Below are 22,432 nucleotides of genomic sequence, written 5' to 3'. Positions count from 1 at the left end.
CGGGCATGATGGCACATGGCTTTACTCCCAGCACTGGGGAGGATCACCGTGAGTACAAGGCCACCCTGAGACTACATAGTGAATTCCAGGTCAGCCTGGGCTAGAATGAGACCCTATCTCGAAAAATGAAAAAAAAAAAAAATTCTACAAGTCAAGAGTCCCTTATATCATAAGTAGAAGGTCATCCTGAGAAGACAACAGTTACAGAGTCATATAAGCCATCATGATAAGAAGAGAGCATTGGAGCTGGGCGTGGTGATGCATGCCTTTAATCCCAGCACTCAGGAGGCATAGGTAGCATTGTTTTAAGTTCGAGGCCACCCTGAGAGTACAGAGTGAATTCCAGGTCAGCCTGGGTGAAACCCTACCTCAAAAAACATCAAACAATGTTGGGCGTGGTGGCGCACAACTTTAATCCCAGCATTCCGGAGGCAGAGGTAGGAGGATTGCTGTGAGTTCGAGGCCACCTTGAGACTCCATAGCATAGTGAATTCCAGGTCAGCCTGGGCTAGAGTGAGACTCTACCTCAAAAAAAAAAAAAAAAAAAAAAGAACCCATTTAAAAAACATCAAACAAACAAACAAAAAAAGAGAGATATTGAGCGTTGGGATGGTGCATGTCTTTGTTTATAAAATGTCAACAAATGCCGATTATTTTATTTTGAGGGGTGAGAGGGAAAGAGGCTTTCTAGCCACTGCAAAGGAACTCCAGACGTATGAGGCTTACATGGGTATTAGAGAATCAAACGTGGGTCCTTAGACACATAGGCAAGTGCCTTAACTGCTAAACCATCTCGCTAACCCAGGTTTATCTTCTAAAATCTCAAAAGAACTAGGATGGAGTGCTTTTGCCTTCTTTTATAATAGTCATAAAACATTGATTGTATAATTAGGAGAGGAAAATTAATACTGTCTAAATGCTGAGGACCATAGAAAGAAAGGGTCTAGACCAGAGCTTAGGCCTTGCAATAGCCTCATGTTGCTGGGATAAACCTCCAAACCAGGCACAATTTATGGGAGGAATAGCATTTATTTGAAGTTTACAGATCCAAAGGAAATTCCGTAATGATGGAAAAAGAGAAAACCCATCACCAAAACCAAAGGAGTGTGGAGGGGGGACAGGCCTCAGAGAACCCAGGCAGAACTCAGGTACTTTGCATATCTTAGGTTGGAATGCCGGGTTTACCCGCACACGATAGGGTTGCATCCTAGGTTAGGTTCCACCAACAGTGACACCAAGTTAGAAGCATTTTTTTTGTATCTTTACACTTATTAATAATGAAATTGTGATTTTTGAAAAATGTGAAATGTGCACATGTTAATGTAGGTTAGGCCATCCAAAAAGATATAGCAAAGAGTCAACAACCAGTCATGGTCCAGCACCACACAAAGAAGAAACAAATACTAGGCTATGCTACATGATGAGTAATAACAACCAAGATAGTATTTTCAAATTATTTATAGGAAAGCATATTAAATATCACTTTAAAAGTACCCTTTTTCTTTTGAATTGGTAGACACATGTAATCATGTATAAATATAATAAACAGCTTTTTTTACTCCCTTATACAAACTATTTCTTGCTTCTGTATGTAACCAAAAAATAAATAAATAAAGCGATTAGAAAAATATGGGCCTTCGTGGATCTATATTGTAATCAAATTTAAAAATACATATGAACACATTTAGAACATACAAAATGTGATTTCAGATTGACATATCTGTATTGAAGAGATTTTAGAGATGCCCTTTAGTTTGACTGAAATGCAAAAATATGATTGCTGTTTTAAGTAACCGATTAAAAAATTTCTCCATTGATGATGTACTGATTTATAGAACAAAATGTTAAGTGGAGTATATTTTAAGTTACTGTGTGCTCAGTACTAACACTAAGCCCTTCCATAGATTTCCTTTCGAAATGAGCTCTCCACCTTAAACACTCTTATAAACATAGTCAAAATTTTCTTTCTAAAATAATTAAAATTCAGGTAAACATTGCATATATTTAAACTAACCTCAGTTATACTCTTTAATTGATTCACAACCACACAAGCTTTTTAAAAAAAAATTATTGACAACTTACATAATTATAGACAACCATGATAATCCCCTCCCACCTTCCCCTTCACAACTCCAGTCTCTATTGTAGTCCCTCCCCCCTCAATCAGTCTCTTATTTTGTTGTCCAAGGTACAAGGTTGAATAAAAGTGTATCTATTCGGGGGGTGGGGGCATCCATTTAAACTACCACAGGCCTGATCTCTAACCTTCTGACTTGGAGACTGGCTCATGTTAAAATTACAAGTATGACTTACTATTTGGAGTATGTTTGAATATACTTTATTCGTCTTCCCAGTTGTGTCCTGGTATGGAATACACCATAGAATAGAAACATTAAGAGTTCCGGTTTTTGTAGGGCACAATGATAGTTGTGTTTGAGTAATACAAAAGTTAGCAGAAATAAACCCCATAGTTTCCTCCATTTTTCTGTGTTGTAGCTCTCCATTTTGTTTCTAGGTACATGGCTGGTAAATTTATGTGGTAGGGTCAGGTGCTGCTACGTGATATGCTACTGTGGGATTTGGAACTTTCTTAGTAATTGTTACTTAGAATCTACCTTCTCATTTAAAAACAAATATTTTTTATTTGAAAGAGAGGGAAACAGAGAATGGGCAAACCAGGGCCTCTAGCCACAGCAAACGAACTCCAGATGTGTGCACCCCTTACGCATCTGGCTACGTGGGTCCTGGGGAAATCGAACCTGGGTCCTTTGGCTTTGCAGGCAAACACCTTAACCTCTAAGCCATCCCTTCAGCCCCTACCTTCTCATTTTTAATAACAGATCTTGTATTGAATTCACTTTGAGATATTTTTAAGTATAACTTTGTTTTGCTGCTAATTAAATAGTACTATTTCTCTCAGGAGCCCAAAGAAGAGGAGATGACTGAAGAAGAAAAGGCTGCCCAGAAGGCAAAGCCAGTAGCTACTACTCCTATTCCTGGTACTCCGTGGTACGTACTTAGCTTAACTACTAGCTTCTGTTTATCAGTCATACTTGATGTGTAAAGTGAATATCAGATGTTCTTATCTGTTTATCTAATTTTGGGGGGTTGAGTTAGGGTCTTGCTTTAGCCCTGGCTGACCTGGAATTCACTATGTAGTCTTAGGTTGGCTTCAAACTCACAACAGTCCTCCTACATTGGCCTCCTGAGAGCTGGGATTAAAGGTATGAGCCTCCACCAAGCCTGGACTTTTTAAACTATGTCTTTGGGATACTGTTCAGTAGTATTCGTGATTTTCCCCACAAATTACCCAGCAAATGTATGATCAGATGTAGATCTGATCTTACTATCTTTTTTTTTGTGATATGAACAGCCATTGATAATGATTGTTATCTAGTAATTTTGTTCCCCGTTGGGTATTGCAATATCTAGAGACATTGTTGTTTGTTTGAACATGGAAGGTGTTAATCGCAGTAAATACTTACTAGGGTGATTCTGAACATCCTCACATACACAGAACTATGTGGCTCAAATGTCAATAGTGTCAGGTTGAAAAATCCCTGGACTAGGTCAAAGAAGTAAGTAATAGTGTATTATTATTTTTAAATTTATTAACTAAAATATGTGTAGACGGATGACTTTCAGCAGTATTGTTCACTTAAAGATACAGGTTGTATTGCAGGCTGGGGAGATGGCTTAGTGGTTAAGATGTTTGCCTGCAAAGCCAAAGGACTTCTGTTCGATTCCCCAGAGCCCACGGAAGCCAGATGTACAAGGTAGAGCATGTGTCTGGAGTTTTGTTTGCAGTGGCTGGAGGCCCTGGCACACCCATTCTCTCTCTGCCTCTTTTTCGCTCTCTCCAAGAAAGAGAGAAAGAAAGAAAAGGAAGGAAGGCAGGCAGGCAGGCAGGCAAGCAAAAAGATGTAGGTTGTATTAGAAAGAAAGTAGCCTGGCATAATGTTGCATGCCTTTAATCCCAGCCCTTGGGAGGCAGAGGTAGGAGAGTTTGAAACCACCCAGAGACTACATAAGTGAGTTCCAGGTAGCCTGGGCTAGAGCGAGACCTTACTTTGAAAAAAAGAGAGGAATTAACCAGTGTTCAGAATTCAGAGTTGACTTAAGTATTCAAATTTGGATACTTTTTTCCCATGCGTTATAATTATTATCTTTATTATTGTTCGCTTTCATCTCTCTCATTTGAAGTTGATTATATTTTCTTTTATCTCATGAGAAGATGTTGAGCCTTGTCTTTTGTGTTTCCTGTTTTAGGCCTAAACTCAGTAAAATTATTTCTCCAAGGATCCTTAGTTCTTTTCATTAGAAGTGACATTTATAGGTCCCATAGTATAGGATTTAGGGACAGTGCTACTATTGAATTCTTATTTTTTTTGTTTGTTTTTGAAATTTAAATTAAATTAAATTAAATGTTTTTTCTTTATTTGAGAGAGAGAAATAGGTAAGGAGGGCGAGAGGGAGAGAAAATGGGCATGCTAGGTAGCCTCCAGTCACTGCAAATGAACTTGAGATGTATGCACCCCCTTGTGCATCTATCTGGTTTATGTGAGTCCTGGGGAATTGAACCTGGGTCCCTTGGCTTTGTAGGCAAGAGCCTTAACCACTAAGCAGTTTCTCCATCCCTGTTTTTATTTTTTTGTTTTGTTTTGTTTTGTTTTGTTTTGTTTTGAGGTAGGGTCTCACTCTGGCCCAAGCTGACCTGGAACTCATTCTACAGTCCTAGGCTGGCCTCAAATTCAGTCATCCTGCTATTCCTGCCTCCTAAGTGCTGGTATTAAAGGTGTGTACCACCTTAAGCTACGAAAAGCTGGGACTGCTATAAAACCAAAAGGAGGCACACAAATCCCCCTGCCAAGTGCCATTTTTGCCTGGGGTCATTGCAACATGCAGTGTTCCTGCCCCCAGCATGGCACGTTATCTTTTGAATGAGCACCATGTTGTCTTTTTTTTTTTTTTTTCCTTAACCAACTTCTTACTTGAAATGGCGATACAGCCAGTGGATTTGCTATGTCAAAGCTGTAGTCTATTTTCCTAGTGGTTTGGTTTTTAAATAAAGTTTCATTATCTCTAAAAACAAAACAAAACAAAAATAAATAAAGGTGTGTACCACACCAGTTTAGGTTGTATCTTTAAATATGTATATATTTCACCTATCTCTACCAAAATGACCTTAAAGCCAGGTGTGATGGCACATGCCTTTAACCCCAGCAACTCAGGAAGCAGAAGTAGGAGGATCACTGTGAGTTCAAGGCCACCCTGAGACTACATAGTGAACTGCAGGTCAGCCTGGGCCAGAGTGAGACCTGACCTTAAAAAAACTGAAATAAAGGTTGGATAGATGGCTTAGCAGTTAAGGTGTTTACCTGCCAAGCCAAAAGACCCAGGTTTAATTCCTCAGGACCCACAGAAGCCAGATGCACAAAATGGCACATGCACCTGGAATTTGTGTGCAATGGCTAGAGGCTCTGGTTTGCCCATTCTGTCTTCCCCTGTCTCTCATATAATTAAAAATTAAGAATAAAGAATAATTGTGGGGTTGGGGAGACAGCATCTATTTATCCTTGTATGTTAAATTATTTTCATGAGATCTGTTCTCTGTCATTGCTTGCCCAGCTCAGAGAGATATTCTGCATCTATTTTCTGTATTGGAATCCATGTAGTGCCCCAGGTTAGAGTTAGTTATTACTAGATTTTAGTAGCTGTTTGGCTTGGAGGAGGCAGTTAATGTAAAATGGAGAGTGATGGGGCAAGATTGGTATGTTTCATAATTAGATATAGTAGCCTATAATACTGTTAGCAAAGGATAGCTGAATTTAAAAAGAGCATATGATATGAAAAAGTGTATGTGAACTTAAAAATTACAGAACTTTCATTAAACCTCTTCATTGCTTGACATGACTTCTAGACTTTTCCTGTGTTTTATGTACATGTTTATGGGTGTGTAATATGATATAATATCTCAAATGTAGATTCCTTTATTTTCTGTTATATGTCTCAGAAGTCTTATGGAGTTCGTGTAATAGATTTGTTGTATGAAAATGCATAGGAAGAGTGTTGGATGGTGGAGGTGGAGTTCCCTTTTTGTTGTCTTTCCATTTGTTTCCAGTGGCATTATAAAAGTTGTATTTTGGGCTGTGCTTATGGATATTTGTGAATATATTTGACGGTTCCGGTTGGCTTGATTCTTTTTTTTTTTTGTTTGTTTGTTTGTTTTTTGAGGTAGGGTCTCACTCTAGCTCAGGCTGACCTGGAATTCACTATGTAGTCTCAGGGTGGCCTTGAACTCACGGTGATCTTCCTACCTCTGCCTCCCAAGTGCTGGGATTAAAGGCATGTGCCACCACACCCAGCTTGGCTTGATTCTTAGAAATGAATTTGCATAATCAAGTGGTAATACCTATTTAAAATTTTGGTGGCTATTGGTAAACAGAGCTAAAAGGCTTTTGTGGCAGTTGGAGAACTCTGCCAGTTGCTTTTACCAGTAGCAGTCTGAATTTATTAGTTGTCCCTCATACCAGTGTTGTAACTAATACTTATTTTAAATCTTTGGTAGCATGATAAAAGCTTATATATGTGTGTGTATGTATGTAGGTACACACACACTTTTTTTTCCAGTTTTTCTAGGTAGGATTTCATTCTAGCCCAAGCTGACCTGGAATTCACTATGTAATCTCAGGGTGGTCTTGAACTCACAGTGATCCTCCTACCTCTGCCTCCCAAGTGCTGGGATTAAAGGTGTGTGCCACCATGCCTGGCTTATATACACTTTTTTGAGACAAGGTCTGTAATCTAGGCTGGCCTTTAACATGATCCTTCTGCTCAGCCTCCTTTATATCTTTTTTCTGAGCTTTTACGTACTTCATTTTTTTTCTTTTATTGACCAGTACAGTGCTAAGTAGGAATTTGTTCTGATATTACTAGTAAGCAGTTGAGCCATTTACTGTCAATATAATATTAGCTGTGGGTGTGTTGTAGATCCCTTTAGCCTTGTTAAGTTACTGGCTATTCCATTTTTTACTAGTGTGTTGTTTTTTTTAAAGTCAGAATCTAACAATGTTTTTTCTTTCATATTTTCTTTTTCATGTCTATGTATCTTGGTATGTATATAGGAATGTGTTGGACACCAATGTGGGGGACAGAGATTGATGTCAGCCATCTTCCTTTATGATTCTCTACATTATTAGTATTTATTTAAAAATTTATCTAAGAGGCAAACACACACACACACACACACACACACACACACACACACACACACACACAGCATTTGCATGCTAGGGCCTCCTGCCACTGCAAATGAATTCCAGACACATGTGCCACTTTGTGTATTTGGCTTTACCATGGGTACTGGCGAATTGAACCCAAATGGGCAGGCTTGCATACAAGTGCCTTTAACTACTGAGCCATCTCTCCAGCCCTATTTATTTAGTTTTAATGCTATCTCTTATAGCTGAATTACAGCTACATTTTCTAATTTATTTCTATTAACAAGTTCCATGATTGTAAACAGTATCCCATGGTAATGCCCTCCCTCTTATCATTTTCCCCCTTGAAACTCTATTCTCCATCATATCCCCTCCCCCTCTCAATCAGTCTCTCTTTTATTTTGATGTCATGATCTTTTCCTTCTATTATGATTTTTTAACTTTATTTGAGAGAGAGGGAGAGGGAGGGAGGGAGAGAGAATGGGTGCATTAGGGCCTCTAGCCACTGCAAATGAACTCCAGACCCATGTGCCCCCTTGTGCATCTGCTTACGTGGGTCCTGGGGAATCAAAACTGAGATCCTTTGGCTTTGCAGGCAAACGCCTCAATCGCTAAGCCATCTCTCCAGCCCCTTATTTATTTATTTAGAGACAGGATCTTTCAACAAACCTGGTCTCACTGACTCAGCTAGACAAGTTAGCTAGCAAGCCCTGAGGAAGATGTTCCTGTGTCCATGTCCCCAGTGTGGGGATTATAGGCACACACCACCATGGGTGCTATGGATTTGAACTTGGTTTCTCATGCTTGTTCAGTGAGCACTTTCCCCACTGAGCCAGCTCTACTCTGCAGTCCTTCCTTGTTCTTTTTTTTTTTTTTCCAATTAACAACTTACATGACTATAAAAAAAAATCCCATGGTAATACCCTCCCTCCCCCCACTTTCCCACTTTGAATCTCCATTCTCCATCATATTCTCTCCCCCTCTCAATCATTCTCTCTTATTTTGATGTCATGATGTTTTCCTCCTATTATGATGGTCTTGTGTAGGCAGTGCCTGGGACTGTGAAGTCATGGATATCCAGGCCATTTTGTATTGGGGGGGAGCATGTTGTAAGGAGTCCTACTCTTCCTTTGGCTCTTACATTCTTTCTGCCACCTCTTCTGTAATAGACCCTGAGTCTTGGAAGGTGTGTTAGAGATATTGCAGTACTGAGCACTCCTGCCACTTCTTGCCAGGACCATGATGCCTTCTGAGTCATCCCAAAGTCACTTCCATCTGAAAAGAGAAGATTCTCTACCAAAAGTGAGAGTAGCATTAATATGAGGGCATGAACATTAAGAGAAGTGCTTACTAAACAGTTTGATGAGCATAGTATATACATTTAGCCAGACAGCAGCAGACGTTACATCCCTGGGGCTTATGACTACCCGTTTTAAGTTTTCAGTATCAGGGATGTATTCCCTCCCATGGAGTGGGCCTCTAGTCTAGTTAGAGGGCAGTTAGTTTCTACCATGACAGATGTGCCACCTTGTTCTTTTAATATGGTGAATTGCATGGAAGTTTGCATGCTAGCTTAGCTTTGCAGTTCTAGTATTAATGTTCTTTTTCTTGGTATGGTAACCTTTTAATGTAGTGAACTTTTGGGTTTGCTGCTTTTTGTGTTTTCCTATGTTGAGTTCTTAGGTTATTAGTAAAGTTCTCTTCTAATGGAAGCATTTAAAGCTAAGCTTCCTTTGCAACACTGCTCTGGTGGCATTCTGCAAATTTTGATATTTTATATTTTATCATTCAGCTCATATTTAAATTTTTATTTTTTGCTTTGTATCTGACTTTTGAAATATTTAGAAGTCTATTTTTAAAAATATTTATTTGAGAGAGAGAAAAAGGCGGATGTATCTGGGGGTGGGAAGAGAATGGGTGTGCCAAGGCCTGTAGCTACTCAGGGCAGATGAACTCCGGCCCTGTGCATATAGCTTTTGTGGGTACTGGGGAATAATCAAATTCAGGTTCATAGGCCTTGCAGGCAAGAGTCTTAACCACAGAACCATCTCTCCAGCCTAAGTCTATTGTTTTATTTCTAGGTATTAAGGGTTTTTCTCTTATATTTTCATTTATTTAATTACCTTGCAATTAGAGAATGCATTTTCTGATTTTTATTTTTATTTTTTTAAATTGTTTGAGGTAGGGTTTCACTCTAGCTCAGGCTGACCTGGAATTCACTATGTAGTCTCAGGATGGTCTTGAACTCAGGGCGCTCTTGCTACCTCTGTCTCCCAAGTGCTGGGATTAAAGGTGTGTGCCACCATGCATGGCCTAATTTTGATTCTTTTAAATTCATGTAGAATTGTATTTTTTCCTTAGTGTTAATTTTGTTTTAGTATTCTTTGTTTTGGGTCTGGTTTGCCAGTTGCTGATTGTGGTATTTGTCTGCTGTAGTTGTAGAATTGTTGGTTCTCTTTAATTTGGTTCATTTCTCCTTCCCTGTCCCCCTCCTCCTTTGAGACAGGGTCTCTGTATCAGTTACTTTCTCCTTGCTGTGAATGAATTCCTGGTCAGAGAATTAAGGAAGTAGAGGTTACTTTTTGGTTTATAGTTTCAAAGGGAAGGTCCATGGTAAGAAAGGCATGGATGCAGGAGTGAGAAGCCTGCATTGCATTGGGCATCTGTCATTGGCTATAAAGCCTCAAGGCCCATCCGCCAGTGACTTACTTTTTCCTCCTATACGGTTTATTAACTTCCTCAAATAGGGCCACCAGCTGGGGAACAAATGTTCGCACATATGAGCCAATGGATAGAGGCATTTTCCATTCAGATCACAATTATCCCTGTGTAACCTGGGTTTGCCATCCTGCTTCAGCTTCCCATGTGTTACGTTACCAGTGTGTACCACCACACACAGCTTTACTTTGATTCATTCTTTTTTAAAAAAAATAATTTATTTATTTATTAAAGAGAGAGAGATCGCACACACAAATGGGCATGCTAGGGCCTCTAGCCATTGCAAATGAACTTCAGATGCATGTGCCACCATGTGTACCTGGCTTATGTGGGACCTGGAAAATCGAACCTGGGTCCTTGGGCTTCGCAGGCATGCACATTAACCGCTAAGCCATCTCTCCAGCTCTGATTCATTCTTTCTTGACCTCTTTTGAGGCTCTATTAATGGGCTTTTACATCTTGTTTCATTTATCTTTTATGAAATGAACCTCTTCATTATATTTTTTTGTCTTAAATCTTATAAACAGCCAGTCTTGTCCTGTATGATGTGTTTGCATGGTGTGTATTTTTCTATTCCTTTATGTTTAACCTTACCAAGGCTTTATATTGAAAGTGTGCTTTGCCGGGCATGGTGATGTACACCTTTAATCCCAGCACTCGGGAGGTAGAGGTAGGTGAATTGCTATGAGTTCAAGGCCACCCTGAGACTATAGAGTGAATTCCAGGTCAGCCTGGGCTAGAGTGAGACCCTACCTTGAAAAACCAAAAAGAAAAAAGTATGCTTCTTTTAGATAGCTAATAGTAGTGTCATGTTTTTGTCCACTTAGTTCTTGTTTAGTTTTTGTACTGTTGTCTCCTGAGTGCTGGGATTAAAGGCTTGCACCACCATGCCTGGCCGTTTTTTTTGTTGTTGTTGTTGGTTTTTTTTTTTTTTTTTTTTTTTTTGATTATTGTATTTGCAAGGAGAGAGGCAGGGTGAGAGAAAGAGACTGAAAGAATGGGCACACCAGGGCCTCTTGTTGATGCATGCCACTCCAGATGCGTGTGTTGTTTTGTGCATCTCCCTTTACATGGATATTGGGATTTGAACCTAGGCCAAACCTGGGCCAGCAGGTTTTTACAAGCAAGTGCTTTTAAATTATTTATTTATTTATTTATTTGAGGGCGACAGACACAGAGAGAAAGACAGATAGAGGGGGAGAGAGAATGGGCGTGCCAGGGCTTCCAGCCTCTGCAAACGAACTCCAGACGCGTGCGCCCCCTTGTGCATCTGGCTAACGTGGGACCTGGGGAACCGAGCCTCGAACCGGGGTCCTTAGGCTTCATAGGCAAGCACTTAACCGCTAAGCCATCTCTCCAGCCCACAAGCAAGTGCCTTTAAACACTGAGTTCTCTGTTCTTTAGTATTCTCTTGAGTTTTCTAGTTGTGAAAAACACAAGATCTAGTGGTCTGGTGTACTAGTACAGCTGGTATTACTCTTAATTAAGATGCTTACTTTAAAGCTTAAGTACCCAGGTTTGATTCCCCAGTACCCACGTAAAGCCAGATGCACAAAGTGGTGCATGCATCTGGAGTTCATTTGCAGTGGATAGAGGCCTTGGCATGTCCATTCATGCTCCTTCCCTTCCTCTTTTCCTCCCTCCCTCCTTCCTTCCCTCTCCCCTCTTGGTCTGTCTCTCTCTGTTTGCAAATAAATAAATAAGTAAATAAATACATCTTTTTTCAAAAGTGACTTCTAAGTACTAGAGTCCAGGGCGTTGGCCCATGCCTTTAATCCCAGCACTTTGGAGGCTAAGGTAGAAGGATTACCATGAATTCGAGGCTAGCCTGGACTAGAGTGAGACTTTCTAAAAAAGCAATCAAACCAAACTGAAAATAGTGAGAACTATTATGTGATAGGTGAAGGGCTATTCATTCTTTAAGCTTGAGAGCTTGAGAACTACTTAATGGGATTTTTTGCCTTTAAACCCATTTGTTGTGATAGTTTAAAATTTAGTATTATTGGGGTGGGGAGATGGCTCAGTGGTCAAAGGCTTGCCAAAACTGAAAGCCCAGGTTTGATTCCTCAGTACCACAAAAAGGCAGATGTACAAAGTGGCACATGTGTCTGGAGTTTGTTTGCAGTGGCACTAGGCCCTGTTCCAACCATTCTTGTTCATATTCTCCCTCCTTTCAAATAAATAGATTCATTTTTTTAAAAAGTAAAGTTTAATACTGTGAAATTGACTGTGTTGAATTAAGTTCCTAAACACCTTTAGCTCTGATCACAAATTGCTTTATATTTGCTGGTTTACTCAACATATTGAACTGTTCTTTTTACCTTAGCCTCAGCTTTCTTCTGTTCTCTATAAGTAACTATTGCTAATAGAAAAGTTCCCTTCTGACTCTCCTTACCTTTGTTAACAATTTAATATTGAAAGTAAAAATGTTATAGGGTGGGGAAGATACCTTATTGGTCAAAGGTGCTTGTTTGCAGAGCCTGCTGGTCTGTTTGACCCCCTAGTATCCATGTCCAGCTAGATGTACAAAGTGGTACATGCATCTGTTGGTTTTCAGTGGCCCTAGCATACACATTCTCCTCTCTCTTTCTTGGTCTCTCGCTTGCTGTCCTCATACACAATCAAGAAATCCTTTCTATAACAGGATGTCCTGTAACATGGCAACGTAATATTTTGTACCAATTTTTAGGTGTGTTGTTTGGACTGGTGATGAACGAGTCTTCTTTTACAATCCTACCACTCGTCTTTCTATGTGGGACCGACCTGATGATTTGATTGGAAGGGCAGATGTTGACAAAATTATTCAGGAGCCTCCTCACAAGAAAGGATTGGAAGACATGAAGAAATTAAGTAAGTTTTAAATTAGGAATTTATTTTTTTAATTTTAATATTATTTTACTGTTTTATGGAAAGCCATTTAGGATTTATTTATTTATTTTTATTTTGGTTTTTTAAGGTAGGATCTCACTCTAGCCCAGGCTGACCTAGAAGTCACTATGTAGCCTCTAAGGTAGCTTTGAACTCACGTAATCCTCCTACCTCTGCCTCCTGAGTGCTGGGATTAAAGGCGTGTGCCACCACACCCAGCCTTAGAATTACTTACTTATTTATTTACTTTTTATTTTTATTTTATTTATTTTTTTAAAAATTTTATTAACATTTTCCATGATTATAAAAAAAATCCCATGGTAATTCCTTCCCCCCCCCCGACACTTTCCCCTTTGAAATTCCATTCTCCATCATATTACCTCCCCATCTCAATCATTGTACTTACATATATACAATATCAACCTATAAGTACCCTCCTCCCTTCCTAGAATTATTTATTTTTTATTTTGAGGTAGGGGCTCACTGTAGCCCAGGCTGACCTGGAACTCTCAGACTGGCCTGGAACTCACACAATCCTATTTCTGCCTCCCAAGTGCTGGGGTTAAAGGCATGTGCTACCATGCCCGGCTCTTGATATTATTTTGTTTTTATAGAATCTCTACTTCTGTAATGTAGAAACATGATAAATCGTTAATACTTCCAGTGTAACAACTTATTATATGTCATTTAAAGTGATGGAAACTTTTACATGAAATTTATGTGAGACACTGGCATTTTCTCCCTGTAAGTAATCCAGGTCAGTTCAACTTAGCCTTTCTAGTACTGCAGATGCTGTTTTTATGGAGGAAGGGATTTATTCAAGCTTACAGACCCAGGTTAAGTTTCATGAAGGGTGGAAGAAGTGGGCTCCCATTTATAAATCAGCAGAGAGAGAGAAACCACTACCAGCCAGCAAACCAAAACAGCAGCAAACAGGGACCCTGCCTGAGCCCCGTTCTCTCTGCATACCTTTGGGCTGGAATACAGATTCACCCTAACGTCTTCTAGCAGTAGTCTGCTTGCTAGTGGCTGAAGCTGCAAACTTCAGTTTTAATAAAACACCTGAGTCTATGGGTCCATACATTCACACTACTTATATGTTTTTTCCTTTCTGCAATATTTATTTTTTGGGGTTGTTGATACTAGTTTATAGCTGTGGTAGTGAATAGTGCCAAGAAATTTGAAAACTTAATGTAAAGTGCTGATGAGTAAAGTGTAGAATGGTAATGTCTTGTTCAATGTTTTATAAAATTGGTAATTCAGAGGTTTATTTATAGCATGTATAACTGAAATATGTGCGTATCTATGATAACAATGTTTGCATTGTCTTTGCCAGGACACCCGACCCCAACAATGCTGTCCATCCAAAAATGGCAATTCTCTATGAGTGCAAGTGAGTGAAATAACTATAAATGGCAGAACCCTCCCTACTCTTTTGGCAAGTATGTGTATAGAGCATACATGCTGGTGTATATACATGTGTGTGTAGCAACCTGAGGAGAACTTTGGGTGGTCTTGTCTTTTTCTTCTTTTTTTTGAGATAGGATCTCACTTTAGCCCAGGCTGCCCTGGAATTCAGTATGTAGTCTCAGGCTGGCCTCAAAGTGACAGTGATCCTCCTGAGTGCTGGGATTAAAGGCATGTGCCACCACACCCAGCTGGGTGGTTTTTTCTATTACTGTACTGCACACTTTCTTAGACCTGGTCTCTGCTTCAATGTGGAGCTACCAGTCACTGAGTCCCAGTGATTCTCTAGCCTGCACCCCCTCCTTCTGGGTTATAACATGCCTGACCTTGCCCAGCAACTGCAAGCTATTTTATACTGTTAAAGCAAGTGTTCTTGGGCTGGATAGATGGCTTAGTGCTTAAGGTACTTGCCTGCAAAGCCTAATGACCCAGGCTCACTTCCCCAATACCCATGTTTGCCGGATGCACAAGGTGGTACATGTGTCTGGAATTTGTTTGCAGTGGCTAGGAGCCCTGGCACGCCCATTCTCATTCATTCTCCCTCCCTGCCTGCCTCCCTCCCACTCTTCCTCACATACATACGTACGTACATATGTACATACATACATACATACATACATACATACATACATACATACATAAAAATAAAAGCAAGGAAGTCTAGTAGTGATTGGCAGAATTGATATCTAAAAAGTTTGTTGGTTACCTGCTTATTGTTATTCACCCAGTTTTAAATTTTGCCTTATAGTTAAAGAAGAACAAGAGTTAATGGAAGAAATGAATGAAGATGAGCCTGTTAAAGCAAAAAAACGAAAGTAAGATGTAGAGTTTGTCTGCTTCCTGGTAGACTTACCATGTAGAGTTGATAGAATATCAATATGTGATTGGAAGGGACACATAGTATGTATGTAATTAGGAATCAGAAATCAGAATTGCTTTCTTGATCCAGTATTAATTAGCTTTGTTTTATAATGTAGATGTCCTTCCTTTCTCTTATGAGACTTAATTCGTTAATTTCTATTATTAGGAAAGCACGTGACATTTTAGGAATTCATTGATTCTTTACAGACTTCAGTAGGTCTAAGTATTACTAAACAACAAGTTTTCTCCCTAATATAGACTCTCCCCTTCCCCTAGACACTGTTCGAGAGATTTCATAAAAACCTGTCTATGTATGTGCTTTGCTTAACCTAAGTCTGTATAGTCTGATCATTATTATTCAGTGAGGAATAGATCTATTAGCTTAGAAAGTACTAGGAGAGGAAGATACTGTGAGGATTAGAAGCATTAGTGTGGCCAGTAGTCTAGAATTGGATAAAATGTAAATGTTACTTAAGATGGGTGGCAAAGGTAGATGGTGGGTGTGGGAATGAGACAATTCTTTCTCAGCAAAACAGGAAGTTTGAGAGCTGGGTGTAGTGGTGCATGCCTTTAATCCCAGCACTTGGGAGGCAGAGGTAGGAGGATTGCCATGAGTTTGAGGCCAACCTGAGATTACATAGTGAATTCCAGGTCAGCCTGAGCTAGAGTGAGACCCTACCATGGGGAAAAAAAGGGGGAGGGTTGAGGAAGGAATTGGGGACTGGTTTATAATAGTCTTAATTGGAAGGTATAGAGTCAATGTAACCAAATTATGACAAGGAAATTACTATGACAATCCCTATTTTAAGAAGTGTGTTTTAAACTTTATTGACAACAGTGGTAACTCAATATTAGAGTCACTATGCTCTTGGCACTACCATGCTCATCCTTATAGTTGGCCCTTTAGCTCTTGTATGCATTTTTATTAGATATGATTAGCCAATTTTGTGTTGTTTTTAAAATTTGTAGAATCAAACATTAGTTTTCTTAATTATTATAAATGACTATTCATTCTGTTTATGTAAGGTTTTTTAACTGCTTTTATCAGGAGAATGTCAAAGAAGTCCCTTATGTGGATTGCCAGAGCTTCTCTATTTAGGTACAAAGCTAAAAGCCTATTATTTTTTTGGCTTAGTTTTTCTTATATTTACTTTATAAAGATAGCTAGTGCTAGTTTATATTGTGATGTTGCATTTAGTATAACTCATTGGTAATTATATTTCTTCATATCTTAACTATTTAAACAAATTAAGTAAATTATTTTAAGAGGTATATTGTTTGGCAAATTTTTGCTTTTACCTGTTTGTTTTGTGCATATCTTAGGTCACTGACTATCTGGCTAAGTTCCTGCAGGTCATGGACTGTGTCTTCTATTTCTTTTGAGTCATTCCCTAAGTTGCTAATGACTTCTCACCCTACGGGTTAACCTTAGTTTCATTTAGATCTCTTGTGCTACCTACACTTCCTTACATACCATGCTTCTGAGTTTCCTGTTTGCGTAAGGAATTAAAACTCATTTAAGATCATATTTAAGAAGGTAGATTTGTTCAAATACATTAGAAGATTAATTGATTTAGTTTTGGGGTTATTTACATGAACAGGTTTTCACAGTGTTTTTATATATATATTTATTTTATTTTATTTATTTGACAGAGACGGGCGGGGGGGGGATGGGCGTGCCAGGGTTTCCAGCCACCGCAAACAAACTCCAGACACATGTGCCCCCTTGTGCATCTGGCTAACATGGGTCCTGGGGAATCGAACCTGGGCCCTTTGGCTTTGCAGGCAAATGTCTTAATTGCTAAGCCATCCTTCCAGCCCCCCCCCCACACACACAGTGTTTATGTTTTGAGAGGCAACTTGATTTCATTTTTATAATCTCACTTTCATACATACAATTAATAAGCATGTCCCTAGCCCTGGGGTATAGTTTTGGAAAAATGAGAATGTAGGTTAGTTATTCCTGAATATTTGATATTCCTACCACTACCTAACTACTGCTGTACCCATATTGTCTCTGGGACCAGTCCTTCAAACTTAAATTTCAACTTAGCATCCAGAAAGTGAGTAATAAAATTGTCAGGTACGTAAGGCATATATTTCACATACTCATTTGGCCAGATTAAAAGATACTGCAATTTTATTTTCAACATGATTGCTTGAAAGGCACTAAGACTTAATAATTTCTATTAGATTTTGAAAATTTATGAATTTATAAGTAAATTTGGTATATCATTTCAAGAATAAAAAATATTCTTTGCTCTTCCAGTCTAACAATTTTACAGGCAATGCTAAAAATAAATAAGCTTTCTTTCTTTTTAATATCAACTAGTGTCTGGGAGAGAAAGCACATTAATGCAATATGTACTTAACATTGTAGCCATTCTAACATCACTAGAAACACACTGTAATTTTATTGTTAGAATGAAGACTGTTTTTCCCTTAGAATTTATTTGAAGCCATCAGCATAATTTGTTTTTGCCAAAAATAGCTGCTTACTAGTGAGCCTTGAAGATTCCATTGATTCCTATTTTAGTGAGGTTTGTTATTAATATTGTCAGTTGATGTCTTTTTTTTTTTTATAGGAGAGATGATAATAAAGACATTGATTCAGAGAAAGAAGCTGCCATGGAAGCTGAAATTAAAGCTGCCCGAGAAAGGGCTATTGTCCCTCTGGAGGCCCGAATGAAGCAGTTCAAGGACATGCTGCTAGAAAGAGGGGTCAGAAAACAATCTTTGGGGGAGATATTTCTGTTTTGTATAAGTAATATAAATGTGTCTTGCTAAAAGGTCAAATCTAAGGTTAGTGCTCATGTTGTGGGGGGAGGATAAGGGAACCCTATTAGATTACTGTATGGTTTTTGAAATGGCCTTTTTCTTGGCTTATCATGTTTAACTTGATGCCACTTTACTGTCCGTTAAAGTACAAATAACATTAGCATTACAGAATTGCAGACTACTTCAGATAGGTAAGGTTCTTTAATATCTTCAGAGAGGATTTTGGCTAAAGATAACTGATAATTTAATTGTTACAAGCTTAATTGAGGAAATTAACTATGGGGTAGTATTCAGAAGTTTATTTGAATAAATAAAACTGTTCAATTTTAAATCATAACATTGTTCACAAAGTTGGACCTGGTGTGAGAAATCAGAATGTAAATCTTCAAGGCTTTTTCTGATGTACTAATTTTAAAAATGTCACACAGTGGTGGTTATTTTAATGAGTGATTAAGTGTGTATTATCCTATGTAACGTAGACATGGTCAGAGCCAATTAGTGTGGAAATTTGCTATTGCTCCCCTCCTACTTCCCACTGCTTTTCATTTATTAGTGATGGAGACCCCAGTATGGTTTCAGTGTCTCTTTTGTAAACAGATGGCCTGTAGATTTCAAGCAAAATTGTGACCTTTATGTTTTTAGAATAAACTTAATTATGAGGCAATACTTTTTTTTTTTTTATCTTAAAGGTGTCTGCTTTTTCAACATGGGAGAAGGAGTTGCACAAGATAGTTTTTGATCCTCGGTACTTACTTCTTAATCCTAAAGAAAGAAAACAGGTAAAAGGAAAATAACACTGAATTGTCTGTCTCTTGACAGTATTTTTTTTTTTTTTAATTTTTATTTATGAGAGAGAAAGAGAATCAGGACTTTAGCCACTGTAAATGAATTCCAGGTGTATGTGCCACCTTGTGCATTTGGCTTGTGTGGGTACTGGTAAGTTAATTTGGGTCCCTGGGCTTCATAGGCAAGTAAGTGTCTTAAATGCTTAACTGCTACTGCTAAGCCATATGTCCAGCCTTTTTTTTTTTTCCCTTCGAGGTAGGGTTTTACTCCAGTCCAGGCTGACCTGTAATTCACTATGTAGTCTCAGCATGACCTCAAACTTATGGTATTCCTACTACCTTTGCCTCCCGAGTGTTGGGATTATGCCCGGCTTCTTTTTCTTTTCTCTCTCTCCCTGCCTTCCTTCCTCCCTCCCTTCCTCCCTTCCTTCTTTCTTTTGAAAGAATGGTTGCACCAGTGCTTCTAGCCTCTTAAAATGTACTCCAGACATGTGCCACCTTATGACATCTGGCATTATGTGGTACTGGGAATCAAATTTAGACTGGTAGGCTTTGCAGGCAAGTGCCTTTAATGACTGAGCCTCCTCCCCAGCCCATGTTTTTATTTTATTTTTTATTTTTATTTTCTTTAAATTTAAACATGGGGGTTTACTAGAGAAAGAGGAGTGCTGTGGGAAAGTGTAAGACACATGCTAAAATGTGAGTGTAGGCCTTTTTAAAATTTTTATTTATTTATTTGAGAGCGACAGAGAGAGAGAGGATGGGCGCGCCAGGGCCTCTAGCCACTGCAAATGAACTCCAGACGCGTGCGCCCCCTTGTGCATCTGGCTAACGTGGGTCCTGGGGAATTGGGCCTCGAACCAGGGTTCTTAGGCTTCACAGGCAAGCGCTTAACCGCTAAGCCATCTCTCCAGCCTGAGTGTAGGCTTCTTAAGAGGAGCCATAAGTGTTTTAGCAGTAGCCATACATGAGATTTTAGGGGCCTCTCAAGTACAAGTTTTTATTTTTTGAAAAAGGAATGGGGCAGGCTGGCTTTGAACTCCAGCTTTTGCCTCCCAGTAGTGGAATTATAAGCATGTACACTGCACTTGGCAAGAATTTATCTTTAACCTTTTCTCTTAACACAGCACTTCAAAAATCAGTTTTGTATCTGAGTACTTAATTATGGGTCTGTGTCTGCTAAATAATTGTCAGATTGTAAACGAAAATTCTTACAATAATTAAATAATGGAATTATACTTTAGGAAAATAATTCTTGAAGATAAATATATCTTCTGAAAAATCTGCAAATAGATGAAATTTTATAAAATGAATATACTGTGTAAGTTATAGATCAAGAAATTTATTACCAGCACCCAAGAAGATACCTTGAAGACCTAGAGTATAGCCTTTAATATATATTTTTGCTTATTATAAAAGGAGTTAGAAAGTATATATAAAACCTATTCACTGTCTTAAGAAAATACTTACCTAAAATAGGAAACATTCAGTCAAGCTTTCACCCCCCCCCCCTTTTTCTTTTTAGATAAGGTCTTGCTCTAACCTAGGCTGACCTATAGCTCACTCTATTGTCCCAGTGGGCCTTTACTACAAGATGCTAGTTCACAACCCACAACAGTTTTGCAACAGTAGACTGGCCTCAAACTCATGATGATCCTCCTACTTCTGCCTCCCAAGTGCTTGTATTACAGGCATGCACCAACCCTCCCAGCAGGGAGACATTTTTGATTGTTACAACTGAAGGGATGTTGCTGACTTACAGTGGATAGAGTCTTCATTACTTCACATTCAACCCAGAATGTTGAGAAACTGTGTATGTGACTTGGCTGGTCAGATTCTGATAAGGACTTCTAATCACCTGGTAGAAGGACACGTGTCTTGCTGAATTGGTTCTCGGAGGAAACCCTGTATCTCAGTTCTGAGAATAGTATCCGTCCTCTGGTCAGCTTCATTCCTAGTGTTCTTCTAATATAAAAGGTATTTTGTTGCCTTCTAGACCAGGGATTAACAAATTTCTAAGGGTCATATAACTGATACTTTGGGCTTTGTGGTCCATATGCTGTCATTTGCAACTGTGTACCTGCTATTATACCATATGTAAAGGAATGAGTATATCTGTTGCTCAAATAAAGCTTTATTTATGGACCCTGAAATTTGGAATTTATGTTTCATAAAATTTGCCATTTTTTCCAGGCTTTTTATTTTTATTTTGTTTTTTTGAGGTAGGGTCTCACTCTAGCCCAGGCTGACCTGGAATTCAGTATGTAGTTTCAGGGTGGCCTCAAACTCACGGTGATCCTCCTACCTTCTCAAGTGCTGAGATTAAAGGCGTGTGTCACCATGTCTGGCCCATATTCCCAGTTTTTAATTTTTAAAAAGCCTGGAAAAGCCAGGCGTGGTGAGTGAGACCCTATCACGAAAAAACTGGAACTATGGCAAAGCAGTTAAAGGTAACTTGCAAAACCAGCTAGCCCAGGCTTGATTTTCCAGCACCCATGTTAAGTCAGATGTATGAAGTAGTACATGTGTCTGGAGTTCATTTGTAGCAGTAGGACACCCTGGTTTCTGGCCCCCCCAATAAATAGAAATATATTAAAAACAAGGTAGAGCACAGATAGCCTAGAGTTGTCCTCTGAATTACACGTGTAGCCTATGATAATATACCATGATACTTGTGCTCTATCACCTGTACTCAGATATATGAATTAACTAATTAAAAAGATGTAAAAATTATTCTTGAATTGTACTAAACTAGTTTATAGGCTATTGTTGAAAACTCTCCTCTGGAAAACAGCTATTTGCCTTTTATTGTTAACAGTGGCAGAACATTGACTTTAGCTGCTTAAGTAGTGTTTATCACTTATTACTGTGCCACACCTGAGCTTTGGTGTCTGGTGCTGTGATTTGAAGATTCAGTGGTTAAAAACAAATAAGCAAGTTGCTAATTTGTTTTCTTGATGATGTTTCATGTCTGTTACATCATTTACTGCTTGCCCAGCTCCTTTGCAGCTTCCCACATGATTTTTTCTCATTAACCTTCCCTTGGTGGTTTATGTCTTTTTCTTTTTTAGCAATATTTTATTTTTATTTATTTATTTATTTATTTATTTGTGAGAGGGAAAGAAGCGGGGGTGGGGGAATGGGCACACCAGGGCTTCCTACCACTGCAAACGAAATCCAGATGCTTGTGCCACCTTGTGCATCTGGCTTACGTGGATACTGGGGAATCAAAGAGGTCCTCTGGCTTTGTAGGCAAGCGCCTTAACCGCTGACTCATCTATCCAGTCCTGGTTTATGTCTTAAAAAAGAAAAGTTCTACTGCTATTTTATTAAGGTTTGAAGAAGGGTAGGAATTATATGCTTTTGTTGTTCATTGTCTGATTGTACAGTAGTAAGGGAAAATAGCATAATGTAGATGGAAAGGATAATTGTACATTGGTAAAAATATGTCTTAAGCATTGAAGTAAAAATAAACTAGATTCTATATATTTGATCTTTTTTCTAGTATGGATTTGAGGGGATTATGATTTAGCTTACATGTATCTGAATTATTTGAAATAATTATCATGGATTTTATAATTGGGAAAATTGCAAAGTAAAGGCTTTTACTTTTGTTGTTCTGGAGGGCTGAGTGACAAGCCATGTTTGCCTAATACTTCAGGGAAACTTTGAAGGACACTTGCTATAGATAATTGCTTTTATTTATTTTTAAAATATTTTTATTTATTTGTGAGG

General features: G+C 38.7%; 1 protein-coding gene across 2 annotated transcripts in view; it reads left to right on the top strand.

Annotated features, from left to right (window-relative positions):
• Tcerg1 (transcription elongation regulator 1) overlaps positions 1-22,432 on the top strand; it is a 66,077-nt gene that overhangs the window by 26,368 nt on the left and 17,277 nt on the right. For both annotated transcript variants that reach the window (XM_004664726.3, XM_004664729.3), the window contains 6 exons: positions 2,921-3,009; positions 12,628-12,788; positions 14,143-14,199; positions 15,022-15,088; positions 17,720-17,855; positions 18,602-18,691. In XM_004664726.3, the coding sequence (XP_004664783.2) occupies positions 2,921-3,009; positions 12,628-12,788; positions 14,143-14,199; positions 15,022-15,088; positions 17,720-17,855; positions 18,602-18,691 (600 nt within the window). The remainder of the gene's footprint in view (positions 1-2,920; positions 3,010-12,627; positions 12,789-14,142; positions 14,200-15,021; positions 15,089-17,719; positions 17,856-18,601; positions 18,692-22,432) is intronic.

This window comes from Jaculus jaculus, chromosome 13, assembly GCF_020740685.1.
Source record: "Jaculus jaculus isolate mJacJac1 chromosome 13, mJacJac1.mat.Y.cur, whole genome shotgun sequence".
In the NCBI taxonomy this organism is placed as follows: Eukaryota; Metazoa; Chordata; class Mammalia; order Rodentia; family Dipodidae; genus Jaculus; species Jaculus jaculus.
The sequence above is the reverse complement of the archived record's forward strand: the minus strand, read 5'-3'. Positions and strand labels throughout refer to the sequence as shown.